At 44.0% G+C, this 14,039-nt stretch overlaps 2 protein-coding genes across 2 annotated transcripts in view; one reads left to right on the top strand and one right to left on the bottom strand.

Annotated features, from left to right (window-relative positions):
• The window catches only part of Flo2 (flotillin-2), a 105,686-nt gene that overhangs the window by 66,447 nt on the left and 25,200 nt on the right, over positions 1-14,039 (bottom strand). The window lies entirely within an intron of this gene.
• On the top strand, positions 8,167-10,956 carry LOC106635910 (glucose dehydrogenase [FAD, quinone]). Its single transcript, XM_014348104.2, has 3 exons — positions 8,167-8,283; positions 8,361-8,674; positions 9,537-10,956. The coding sequence occupies exons 1-3, from the start codon at positions 8,167-8,169 to the stop codon at positions 10,954-10,956; spliced, it is 1,851 nt and encodes a 616-aa protein (XP_014203590.2).

The following is a 14,039-nucleotide window of genomic DNA, read 5'->3' as shown; positions in this document are numbered from 1 at the left end:
TTACCATAATATAATATTCTGTCAACTAATTTACCGATATCCGTCAATATAGCCGCCGCCGAGTACCCTGGATACCAGCGTTACTTCAGACTGCATAGAATACACTTTTGGCACGAAAAAAAAAAAAAAAAAAAAAAAAAAAAACAGCGGAAGCCGCCTGTACACAAGGACACATGGTTTTTTTTCTCCGTCCGACTCGGGAAAGTTAATTTCACTTGTCATCGTGCAGTGCACGCGTTGTGTAATGAGCCGTCACCGCGTGACGTCACCGTGAAATATCCTCTGTGATTTATATGTATATGCGCGTCCGAGCGCAAGTGAAAAGTAGCGAGGTACGTGACGGCCAGAAGAGGCTTTTCCAAAGGCGCGATGCGGAAATGCGTTTCGTAATTGTTTTCATTAACGCTAAGAGATACCTGATGAGCTATAGTGCTCTTTGTCGGGTTTGCTTTTTACATTCAAAGGGAGGAAAAAAAATTACGGCAAAGTTAAGAGTACGCATTGCATACGTGAGAGTGGATGTTTCGATGAAGTAAAAATAAATGATGCTATTTAGAAATGAATTCGGTTACTTATCGTATTTTTTATTTAATCATTTTGAATTATGTTGAAGGATCTAATCAGATATGTATACACGTTGTTAAATACATGTGGTTAAAGACGCGAAATTAATGGGATAAAAGTGAACAAATTTCCTTTAATAAAACCTTTTGCAGCAACACTAAACTATATTTTATTTTCTTTAGTCGAATAAATGAAACAATAATCAAAAATGAAGACGTATTAGGTACGTATGATAAGATGTTGAAAAAACATCGAGATATAGTTCATCACGAATTAATGATTTATAATTCTTTTCAGATACTATTTAAAAACAGAGCAAAACAAGTTTTAGCGAAAAAAAAACATAAAAGTAAATGATTTCTGCCCTTGATCTCTTATGTAGTAGGTATGTGCACAAACAACTAACCAAGGCTGAGTGATGGAGATCGAGAATGGCAAGAAATGGAGATTTTCGTACCAAACGCTAAAAAAACCCACTCGTATATTTTGTCGTTGGAAATGAACTATATCAATGCTTATGATTGAGTACATGTTACTTGAATAAATTTCCATACCTTTTTTTTTGCTATCCAGAATATTCATTTACTATTTCATCTAATTTGTATAAAATGTTTGTAGCGACTGGGAATTCAATTGAAATTGATTACTCTCAAGGAATTAAAAAAAAAAAAAAAAAAATTTTCTGAAACAATAACAATTTACTAATTTATTTATTTGACCAAACAATATCACCTTACATGTATGGATGAAAAGCCTTTACCAGCAAAACGTGGTATCTTTGGTAAGATAAAATTCAATCAATGCCCAATATTTGCGTGGACGCGACAAAGAAAGCGGGGGAGAGGTTTTTTATTTGCGCAACAACGAACAACGCGAGAATTTACCCATTCCTTTTGAAAACGAGAGCCAGTGTGCACAACAGAGATTTTTGCGGTTTTTACGTGAGAAAGCGAATCGTGATGCGGAAATAAATGGTCCGACCGTGTAGGTATATATTTGAACATGCGTTTGGTCTTTTACTTTAACTTGGATGGGCGATAGCATTGCGATATCATTATCTCTGTGTCCATGGAGATTTCACAACTTTGTTACACGTATAGCCAGAGATATCACTCTCTCTCTCTCTCTCTTCCGAGGCTTTGTTCCGAGGCGCATTTTCCTAAGGTAACCCTCGACGAAGAATCGGTACGTTTCACGGGATAAATTCAAATAGTCGCGTTTTAATATCAGAAATCATTTAAGCTTCGACAAATATGTTATACGTACAAGGAGCGCGATCTACGAGAATCGCTTGAAAGTATCGCTCGAATCTTGTTTTATCGACGGTAGATCGGTTAAAGCTTAGAAAGTTCTCGGCAACCCGCAAATGAGCAGTGCCAAACCATAAAATCCATGCAGTTTTCTCAAAGACAAAAAAAAAAAAAAAAATCTTTTTCAACGACGAAGCGCGATCTAGATGCGAAACCGGCAGTTATTCGATTGAAGAGTGAACGAAAGATCGGTAACGCACCGAAGCTGAAACTCGAGAGATACAGCACCGACGAGACGTGCCTTATCCTTTCGAATCGTGAAAGCTCACCGATTCCGAGAGACATCTGTAATTACAAATGATTGTTTTTTTTTCACAGTACTTGCACTACATATTTTTATTTACTTTACTGAAAGTTTAGACAACGATTTGCACCAAAATAAAAAAAATCGTCGCGGATGAAAATAATTTGAGGGAAAAAAAAGAGCGCCCAAACATTTGTACAAGAACGACAGTCGAGCGGGGCCAAGTTAAATTTGTTCGGTGCAAACAGAGCCACGCATTATTTAAGCACCATCGACAAACGAGCTCGTAGCACAAGTCACCTCTGTACCTCCCATAAACGCACTTCACCTCCGTAAAGTAAGCAAACACGTGAAGTACGAAAAAAAAGGTCTTTCTAGCGTGTATATACGTGACTTTTGGTGTACAGTCCGGAAAACACTTGACCACCGCGTAAATGTACTTACATGTCGTACACACGCGGTGTCGAAAACAAAGATCAGGACGACACTCGTCGCGTTAGCAAACGGAGGAAAATACTCGGCAACTCTGCAATCGTCCATTGTCATTTCGACCAGGTCTTTGGGAACATGTCTCCCTTTCTCCGCATAGAATCACTCGTTTCCCTCCGTGTACCACCCGAGTGAATTTTTTAAGACCCGTTTCACTTTTTTTTGCTCCTTTGTAGGGATCAATTCGCGCTTACTAATCACATTCAATCCAAATTTGACGTTTGCGCGACGCGAGTATATCGTTATAACAAAGTGTACGTGACTAATGACACTCGAGTCGGACACCGAGAGAGTCTCAGCCCTCGATTATCTGGGCTCGAGCACCTGTCGGGTAGAAAAAAAAAAAAAAAAAAGACATTAGCAATAACAGCAGCAGTAAGTGGCCGGGGGCGTCGTTCAACATATCCAATCGGAGATGAAACCGACAGAGGCTCGACTTTCACCCACGATGATACATAGACACGCGTCAGCGACCTTGATCGCGCTCTCATATGTATATTATTATCATCACTTACAGGGTACATGTCCTCGACCTCCCATGCAATTGTATACCCCAGTTGCTTGGCCAATGACTGGGAATGAGACACAATAATGTCGTATTGTTGAAAATTCAGGTCAATTATCGCGAGTGGGTGGGGCTTGATGAGTATCGCGATCGTAAAAGCCCGGCGTTGGCGAGCCAAAGTGCATTTACAAGTCACGTCGCAAGGAGAAAGCTATACGTTATACCTAATGGTAGCAGAGAAGAGGAAGACATTGCCAATGCGTGTGCGAGGACGGAGCAGAGGAGCCCACGCCTTTTCGAGAGGTATCACTATCGTCGAGATAAAATCCGCGTGTCGTTGCGTCACCGTCGTAACACTCCGTTCGATCAGATGTCGCGGGGAGATTGTTTCGGCGTTGTCATCGCTCAAAGGTGTCTAAGGTGTTTATTATACAAGATTAGACTCGTATCTTTTTTTTTTTTTTTTTTTTTTTTTTTTTTTTTCGATACAGGTGTCAAAACAAAAAGATAAGCTGCCACTGGGTGGTTTGGTTTTCACGGCTCGCGTGACCGGAATATGTGATTATCTAATGGGTAAAAATTTTGGTTCTCGTCGCGGCTTCTGCTCGTTATGCCTCCGTTTAGCGTTTTGATGGATGCGCGTACAAACTCGGTCGTACATCTTTTGAAATTACGGTGACAAATTGCTTTCTTTTTTTCTTTTTTTTTTTTTGTTTTCCACCGCGTGCTGTATACCAACGCTGTCACAATAGTACGTTTGCACTAACGATTTGGACGGAAATTGAAATAAAAATGTTTTTCGACGCAGGTGGTATTTTTTCAGAGCCGTTGGGGAAAGTGCGGAGGTGTTTGCCATGGCTAATCGGTGCGCGTGTAAGTTAGGTGCCAAGGTCGTACGGATTTTACGTATGAATGGAGGTCCGCGCTTGAAACGATGTTTGTCTTTTCTAACACTTTTAATAAGATACCTTTTTTTTCGTTACTGTGGCACAGAAGAAAGTAAATTTCATAAAAATTGCCTCGTTGTACGAACACACGCAAGTGAGCCTGATTTTTCGAGAATTCCTTGCGACAGTACATTGTTATGTAAAGTTTTTGTCATCAACTAAAGAAGAGCGAGAAATTTTTAAAACTCGTCTAAACGAACGCTTTTTGTTCTCTCTTTCTCTTCAAGTAGATCAATACGCGGTTTATTGTTCTTCGTTTGAGTGGATACCTCCGATGGTTGGCTGAATAATCGCTTTCTCCTTAAGCTAATAACAACTTTTGCAAGACATACTTTTTTTTTCTAATGCCTGTATGAGTATGGAGATGTATATAACATTTGCGTGCAAAAGTGACATCGTTTTTTAAGATTCATAAAAAGGGACCTCCTGAAGAGGTAAAAAAAAAAAAAAAAAAAAATTTCCTAAATAAATAACATTGAATCTCCGTGTACACAAATGGATGCACCGTGTGTTACAAACGCGAGCGGAGCGAGAGAAAATAAAGAGAAAACAAGACTTTCACTGATTGGCCGGGCGAGCGTGCAGGCGCGGCGGCCAACGCAGCAGATCGCCGCTCATGACGAAGACGTCAATAAAAATTGACAGATCGCTTCTTGTCCCGGGACGCATCGAAAAATGAGTACATCGTCAAAGGCGAGGGGGCACGCGCGTGCGGGTCACGGGGAAGCTCTCGGCGGAGAAAGTTGACAAGTCAATCTTTTTTGTGCACGCGAGAATCAACTGTTGCACCGATTGTGCCTAAAGTTCATCGTACCGGTGAAAATAAGTTCGAGGTATTTTTGGACGGGAAACGGCCTTGAGGTAATAGTTCCTGCTTTCCTCGACCGATGCGAGTGACTACTGGGTCAGGAGTGCGATTTCGATGCGATACGCTTAGCGAGTTACAGAGTGGCCGGTGCAGAAGTACAATTGATGGACTGACTTTTTTTTCGATCAAAATATACCGATAGCAATACTCGGGAAAAGTAGTGTAGGTAGCGAAGAAAATGTTTGAGGGTGTTTACTGGCTCGTTTGTACAAGATTGTACATGGTTACTGGTCAACGAAAATATCTTACCATCGGCATTATTGTACACCGGTTATTTTTTTGATTTTTTTGAAAACATTGTTTCCTGCAAAACCAATGAATTACGATCTGAGAGGAAAAACAATTTGTAAAAAAATAATCAAGGATTTGAAACATTTGATTTCAAATCGCGATATCTTAACATTTCTTAATTCTGTAATATCTAATAATATTGTCTTAATATTGTATATTCAGTTCAAAAAGTAGTCAACACCGATAAAGATGATTACTGTACACAGAGAGATTTAAACAGATGCACCGCAGCAGCGCACGGTTAAGAGTATACAGTAGCCAAACTGGGATTTACTCAATTTTTTAAAACCCACTCGACAATTGCACCGCACACAGGTGAAAGCGGACCCCAAAATTACTGTTTTGTCAGACATTGCAAAACAACGCGCTCGAACAGGAGGAGATGACTCGTTCGTTGCGCTCATCTTGTTGTTACATATATTTATGTGTTTTTGGGTAGATACAAATATATGTGTGTGAACCTTGCCTATATGGCATAAAATATCGCGCAAACCGGTATTACATAGAGCCACCGACTATGGATTTGCATTTTAATGTGACTTTTGTTGGCAAAACCATGATTCCACTCCCATTTTCCCCCATGCAAAGTACGTCCATTCCAAAAGGACACTCGCGATGAATTTACCGCAATTTCAAAGAGATACCGGTTTCATAATGGATTCAGAAAATTAGCCGTATATATACCTATACACGAAAAACGAAATTCCTCGGATCAAGACACACCCTTTGTCGAAACACGCGAGGCATATACAGAACTCGTTATTCCGGTAATGATCGGTATTTTAAATTAATTTTTTCGCTTATCAAACGCTCGCTCGAGTCGTCATCGTTGCGCATATAGTACATCTTACGAAATCTCAGGAGTGTGTGCGGATGTAAGAAACGTCTTGTGGACCGACATAATATACTCGAGAGCTGTGTTTACCCACCATATGACTTGGGGTCGTGCAAAGTCAACACATCGGGCAAACGATTCCTCCAGTGTCCAAGGAAGCTTGGGACGTTTTCCTGCTCGGCAGACGGGAGTAAAAGAAATCGCGCGCTCGAGCGATATGGGGTGGGGGAGGAAAAACAGATCACTCGAGTATATATATATAAGTATACACAGCGTGTGCGCGAGCGGGGCCCCGTCGAAGAGTGGTGCGGGGGATCGGCGTCGCTCGTTAGGCGCTGAGTCTTTCTCCGTCTATAGTCCGGGGACCCGCTCGCTCGCTCGGCCGAGGCTTTTCACTCGACGCGAGTCCAGTGTGCCGAGCGGCGGCTCGTTTCGCTCCCGTGCTTAGATATACATATATATGTATATGCACACTTTTGCACACCGAGTGCCGGCTTCCTTTCTCTTGTCTCGTCTCTCTTTCTCCGCCGGAGTGTGCGTGTGTAGGCAAAGTGTTTTTTTATACACGGGGTGACTTTTTTTTTTTTTTTTTTTTTTTTTTTTCCGCCCAGCTGAGCAAAGGCACGTAAGGAGGAATGCGTCGTGCGCTGGTGGATCCCAGTCTCCGAGAGTGCGTCAACCAGCGGCTCGTCCTTACACTCATCGGTGAGACTGAGTTTACGATTTTAAATTTCAGAAACGAAAAAGAACAATATACAACGTACACCGTGCAGCGTTTGACATATTTAGCTTTCCTGTGCGTCGATTCGAGGGAACGCGGTAGAAAGTTGCGAAACGCATCTTTATAAGTATGACAACCAACATCATGGGAATGACGTCGTCGTCGTCGGAGGTTTTCTCGCAAAGTTTTCCCCCCATTTTTTTTTTCTTCCTTCATTATTACTCCCACCGTGAGCTTTTGTTTTCCGTGCAACGAATTTCAAACGAATCCGAATCAAGTTTCTCCTCGTGTATACAGGTATATATATATATATATATATATATGTCATGTATATATCACGGCGATCAGTGCTGGAACATTAAGTATTCTTATGAATTGAATTTATTAAAATTAGCACCTATTTTATCCGACACAAATATACGTATATGTTAACTTTATTATTATTATTTTTACTCGCGAAGCCAGAGTTTCGCTTTTGAAAGTCCGCACATGCACGCACATATACAGTGACATTATAGTGTGCGCGTGCATGGAAATTAATGTCATTAAAACGAATAATTATACCAGTGAATTAATATTACGATCAAGGAGATTTTGCTGCACAAATTTCTTGCAAACGCATTTAAAAGTCCTTGAAAAAGTCTTTGGATCTGTATGATGAATTGGGCGTGGAATTTAACGAAAAAAGCGTCAAACGCCCCGAATCAACTTAACGTACAGTGAGATCAAACCATTCATTTGACTTGACTAATTACCGTGTCTCGCGTTATGTACATTACGCTCATGAGCAGCACGCGCTATTGTACTCGAGACGCGTGGATTGCGGACACACACCGACACTGACCTTTCCCGCGCGAGTAAGTAAACCGTATGTTCTTTTAAAAAAAAAAAACGCCATACGCCTTCCATAGTTCGCGAAACGGTAATTAAAATAATTAATATACGTCTACAAATATTCCTGCAAAGTTATACGTACGTCACACATATTATTATTTAATTATGATGTAAAGTAGGTGTAACCACCGTAGATGAAATGAGACTATGGGTACGTCGTGGCAAGTAAATTTCCCACGAGTCCTGTGGTGGAAGCCTGACAAAATGTGCACCTCTTTCGGTTGTACCAAAGTAAACTCTCAAAGTTAATTGAAAAAAGTGAAAACACCGGCGTTCCCCCGCCCATGGAAGCCAGAGTTGATGAATCCCCCAAATCGTGTATACATCGAAAAAGCTGCGAGCAACACCATTAATACATCCACATATTTATATTATGTTATTTGTGTCAGAGAGACGCCGGCGTTGAATCCTCGTCCGCATGCATCCCGTAGCTTGGAGCGAGTGCGTCGAGGCCGCGCGGCGAGTAGGTCGTTGCAATAGATCATCAGCAGAGCCAAGATGATGCTGCCCACGGCGTGGGTCGGCTGGAGCCTCCTGCCGCTCCTCGGCATCGGGTTCACGGTATTCCGCTATAGCAGCATCGACCCCGAGTCGCACCCCGTCAACCAGCGACAGGTTCGTCTTTTTTTTTTTTTTTTCCAAATAAAAATCTTCCTCCTCCTCCATGGAATGTTCAATTGTTGTATTTTCAGCTGCTGAGCACGTACGACTTTATAGTAGTGGGGGGTGGCTCGGCCGGGGCGGTGGTGGCCTCGCGGCTGTCGGAGATCCCGGATTGGAAGGTCCTCCTCCTGGAAGCCGGTCCGGATGAGAACGAGGTGTCGGACGTGCCGGCGCTCACGGGGTACATGCAGCTGTCCGAGTTCGACTGGATGTACAAGACCGAGCCGCCGAGCAATTCGGCCTACTGTCTGGCTATGGTGGGCGACCGGTGCAATTGGCCCCGGGGCAGGGTCTTGGGTGGCTCGAGTGTCCTCAACGCCATGGTTTACGTGCGCGGCAACAGGTGCGTGCGGGGGTGTGCTCGGAAGTTTGGGTTGCGTTGCGCGATCGGTCAATTGAAGGAATCGCCTTTTGCGAGACTCCGGTTGATGGGTCTGAAGCTGTAGCGTCCGATTTGCGCAAAGTAGTGGTACTCTCGCTTTAAAAAAACATTTTTATGTCAAGTATAGCTTACGAAATAAACAGTTTTTATATGGGTTATTTAAGCACTGGCTATAGCTTCAGACTCGTGTCCGGTCGTCGTCACACGTGTAATGGTATACACTTCACGGCGGTGGTCGTTTTACGTTTTGTATTATGTAATTAGCTCATTAGGTGGCTGGCGTGTGGAGGAAGTCGACGGGAATCGTGTGAAATTTTTGTTGTTTTGCGCCTCGCGTAAAAGAGTAACACCATGTGGGTGAAAAAATTTTGTTAAAAGTCCAATCGTTTGATTACGCGGAGAAAAAAAAAAAAAAAATGTACAAAATTGCATTGCACTCGTATACGATAACACAGCAGTAATAGAGATTATTCGTTGCGTTTGGAAGATTTGATATATAAATACCCGCTGCAGGTTCTACATAGAAGTATATATTCGACTTACCAGAGTACCTCAAGCGTTGGCCGTGGAAAATTTTCTAAACACACGCAACTACCTACGGTATAGTTAAGCTGTTGTGAACGTACCTGTAACATAAAAACGAACGTGTTGGTTGTTGGTAGTTCAAAAATAAATTTCTTATTAAATAAAGGGTGGGAAAAAAAGAGTCATTGGGGGGGGGGGGGGGTAATGGTTTATTTCGCAACAAGGGCCGATTGAAATTGAAAGTGAAAAAAAACGCTATAGTCTTCGTTCGCTCAAAAGTCCCCGAATCCACTTTCAGGCGGGACTACGACAACTGGGAGCGCCTGGGCAACCCGGGCTGGAGCTACGAGGACGTGCTGCCCTACTTCCTGAAATCCGAGGACAACCGCAACCCCTACCTGGCGGCAACGGCGTACCACGCGACAGGCGGCTACCTCACGGTCCAAGAGACCCCATGGCGCACGCCCCTGTCCATCGCCTTCCTCCAAGCCGGCCTCGAGCTCGGCTACGGGCTGCGCGACATCAACGGGGCCAACCAGACCGGCTTCATGATCACCCAAGCGACCATGAGACGCGGCAGCCGCTGCTCCACCGCCAAGGCCTTCCTACGACCGGTCCGCAACCGGCCGAACCTCCACGTGGCCCTCAATGCCCAAGCGACCCGCGTGATCCTCAACCACGACAGGCGGGCCACGGGCGTCGAGTTTGTCCGCGACGGGCGTAAGCAGTACGCCCGGGTCAGGCGCGAGCTCGTCCTGTCGAGCGGCTCCATCGGCTCGCCCCAGCTGTTGATGCTCTCGGGGATCGGGCCCAGGAAGCACCTCGAGGCCCTCGGCATCCCCGTGATATCGGACCTGCCCGTGGGCGAGCACCTCCAGGACCACGTGGGCCTCGGTGGCCTGACCTTCCTCATCGACGACCCCATCACCTTCAAGAAGGACCGCTTCCAGACCCCGGCCGTCTTCCTCGAGTACATACTGAACGAGCGCGGCCCCATGACCTCGCAGGGCGTCGAGGCCCTGGCCTTCGTCAACACCCGCCACGCCGAGCCGTCCGGCGACTTCCCCGACATGCAATTCCACTTTGCCCCGAGCTCCATCAGCTCCGACGGTGGCGACCAGATCCGCAAGATCACGGGCTTGAGGGACAGCGTCTACAACACCATGTACAAGCCCATCCAAAAGGCCGAGGCCTGGTCCATCCTGCCCCTCCTGCTGCGACCCAAGAGCTCGGGCTGGGTGAGGCTCAAGAGCCGCAATCCCATGGTCCACCCGGAGATCGTGCCCAACTACTTCACCCACAGGGAGGACATGGACGTGCTGGTCGACGGGATCAGGATAGCCATGCGGGTCTCCAATTCCTCGGCTTTCCGGAGGTTCGGCTCGCGGCCGTTGAAGATCAAGATGCCGGGCTGCCAGCGTTTTCCCTTCGACACGTACGAGTACTGGGAGTGCGCGATACGGCACTTTACCTTTACGATCTACCACCCGACGGGCACCTGCAAGATGGGCCCTAGGGGTGATCCCACAGCGGTGGTCGACCCGAGGCTCAGGGTATACGGGGTCAAGGGGCTGAGGGTCGTGGACGCGTCCATCATGCCCGAGATCGTCAGTGGCAATCCGAACGCCCCGACCATCATGATCGGCGAGAAGGCGAGCGACATGATCAAGGAGGACTGGAAAATGCTGAGGCGGGAAGCTTCCGCTCGCGGCAGGTAGCAAATCAATCAGCCTTACCGTGTGGTTTTTCGATCCAGTGGAACGGATGGACTTTGGCTGATTATCAAAATATGGTCAACGCTATGTAACATACTGCCGTGCATATACTTCGTTTTTTTTTTCATCAGTTTAGCCGCATAAGGTGGAAATAATTGTAGTAAAGGAAAAAAAAGAGCTGTTTTGTTTACCGATTCTGTCGATGTATAAATGTACAATGTGTATATCGATACTTTGTTAATATTACCACAAGAGAAATTCGCCTTTATATATTATACGTATGCCATTTATAAATTTTAACGAAACATAACTGGTTTTCGTAACTGCGGCCGAGTTGGCGCTCACGCCAGCGCCGATGAATATTGAAAGTTACGCGCAAAAAGCCGAGGCATCCGATAAATTTCCCGTGTGATGTATCAGCCGGGAGTTTTATTCTATTTTGATTTACGACTGGCTTTTAAAAGGAGCTCCGTTCGATACTCTCGCGGCGCTCGGTCGCTTTCTCTATACGTACTTTTGTCATCCTGCGCGGGCTATTTACGGTTGACTAATAAACGTGGAAGAATAAAAAAAAAAAAAAAACTAGTTTTCATACGTTTAACGTATTATACTAATATAACTATATTGATTGTGATTGGTCTGTAACATTAATTTACAGTTAAAAATCTGTAAGTGGCGTGAATGCGATCACAATCTATGTGTGTGTAAATACAATTACGTTGAATGATTGTTGCTAAGGAAGAAGTTTTACGGTGCTTGACGTGGTGTACATTGTTATTTAGTTTGTCTAGTAACTTACAAATATTTTTCTCGACTTTGGTGTGCGAGTGTAAATAAAACGTGTACAAAATGTGTAACTGTTCGATTTTTACCGATTTGACTTGCACAAACAAGTTTTAATACGTTTATTTATGCGTGAATTCTCAAGGCTCTGTACATAAATATTTTTTACAAATAAATTTTGAAGGAAAAAAAAAAAAAAAATAATAACCAATCGAAACCAATATTGAGGTGTTTCTTGTACCAAACGAAAATGAAGAAATCACAAGATGCTTGATTTGTATATCAAAGTTTATATAAACTTGCTCGAAAAAAATAAACATTCTAAAAATCTTTTACCACCTTCAAGCAAGAAGAGCACATCAACGCAGAGAGCCCCCAACCACCTAGTAACTCCAAGTCCCATTTTTATGGTCCATTAGCTTGAATCTAAATTTTTTTTTATAAGGGGCATTAAACCAAACTTTCATTTTCAACGGTACATAAATTCGAAGCAGTAACGTCACTCTTCAAATGATTTATGACCCTTGTTGTACGTAGCAAATCGTATATCATATGTATGTACTATGTAAAATATCAAACGCGTGCAAAAACGCGGGTAATCGATCTAGCTACCAGTCAACGTTTACCGCACGCTTAATCTCGCCCGTTAATGAAATCTAATTCTCAGAACGAGGCTCTCTTCCGCCTGTACCAACACAGAGCTTTCCCATTATAGCTGCGCGTCTCTTTAGAAAACACTAAATCGATAGTGCGCACGAAATTGCATCTATACCGATGACGAGCACACGATATGAGCGATATATATATGGGCGCTCGAACGTGACTGTAATGGACCATCTCGTCTTGCGCTCATACATAATGAAGACGATGCATCGAGGAAATTTCAAATTTCAGTCAATCCACGGGTATAAAATTACCGGAGAGAAAGAGAGAGACGGTCATTACCGAAGGACTCGCGAAAAAAAAGGTACTTTTCAATGCCTGCCGGCTCCGTACGGCACCCGTCGCTCGGATCTCTCCCCGCCGCATCAAACCCGATGCAAATTGCCGCTATGCGCTCTCTCGCGCGCGTGTGCACCTGTATATACGCGGTCCACGAGAAGCGTGGGAGAGATTATATTTATGCAGGACACAGAAAGTACACGGCGGTGGTAAGATTTTCTCAGGCTGTATACACACACACATCTCGGCATGTATACATATTTTTTTTTTCTTTTTTTTTGGCCATAGGAGTAATGAAGAGCAATGAAATAAAGTTGGACTCTCCGTGCAGAGATTAAAAGTTGATAACTCTCGAGTTGAATTTAATAATGATTCGACGTTTGGTGGGTGCACAAGTGTGTACATACACGTCTCATTGTAATGACTGCGAAAGTTGTAATTTCCCGACCCAAACACGGTGCAGTTGGCGCGTGCGAGTCCATAGTGCGACAGATCAATAACACCTCGCGTGGTTAAATTTATCATCGGATCAACGACAAAAATTTCGATCAAAGGACTTTTTTTTACTCGTGGATCTGAAATCGGTATGTGGTATATATCTTGAATGTCAAAATGTGTACGGTTCGGCGTCTCGACTTTCGTTTTCGATTAACGTCACAGCCGAGATTTACGGTAATGTCGCGTTCATGGGGGCTTTTTACATCCTAAAACGAGTGCAGCGGAAGATAAAATTATACTTGCAAAATCGCGATACGCATACGTCCGATCGGAAAAAAAAAAAAAAAAAGGACAACGTTCATCATTCGCAATCATACGAGTCGAGGCTCCTCTCTCTCTTGCGTCCTAATTCCTCCAAAGTAAGTAATCGATAAAAAGCATTAATAAATATTCACGGTGGTTAGTGGGTTCGTTAAATAGATTGGTTGTATATGCGTATGCAGAGGTGGAAAGCTTGACGTCCGAGCGCGGTATAAAATGTATAATTGAAGGGTACGAGCGCGGCTATAGGCGTAACTCTCTTTCCGCCACGCAAACACGTATATATGTATGCGTGTTTGTATATAAATGTGTACGGGGCTCGGAAGAAAGTGATACGGCGAAGAAATTAATAGGCCGTTATCGCACGGCGACGGTCACTTTGCCCCGCTACCTACATGCTCTTTCTCTCTGTCGTAAGAGCCGAACACGTAACATGACATCCTCCCCTCGTTCGCTCGTTCATACGTGTGTTTGTGTGTGTGTGTACGTCCAATCGAGCTTTTTTACCATTATTTTTTTTTTCTTCTTTTCTTCTTATTTCCCGTTACGTACGGGATGGAGTGCGAGCAATGTGCCATTAGGTGAAATGACTCGCTTGATGG

The sequence above is a fragment of the Copidosoma floridanum genome, unplaced genomic scaffold (assembly GCF_036245765.1).
Source record: "Copidosoma floridanum isolate Cflo_tuat_1 unplaced genomic scaffold, Cflo_Japanese_pri ptg000009l, whole genome shotgun sequence".
Classification (NCBI taxonomy): Eukaryota; Metazoa; Arthropoda; class Insecta; order Hymenoptera; family Encyrtidae; genus Copidosoma; species Copidosoma floridanum.
Note: the sequence above shows the minus strand (reverse complement) of the source record. Positions and strands in the feature narration are given on the sequence as shown.

What these genes read in the sequence shown, in the direction of transcription:
- LOC106635910 (XM_014348104.2), top strand. Translation starts at nt 8,167, where the DNA reads ATGATGCTGCCCACGGCGTGGGTCGGCTGGAGCCTCCTGCCGCTCCTC. An exon ending in ACCCCGTCAACCAGCGACAG is followed by an intron (nt 8,284 to 8,360) that starts GTTCGTCTTTTT and finishes TTGTATTTTCAG; the next exon opens with CTGCTGAGCACGTACGACTT. An exon ending in GTTTACGTGCGCGGCAACAG is followed by an intron (nt 8,675 to 9,536) that starts GTGCGTGCGGGG and finishes ATCCACTTTCAG; the next exon opens with GCGGGACTACGACAACTGGG.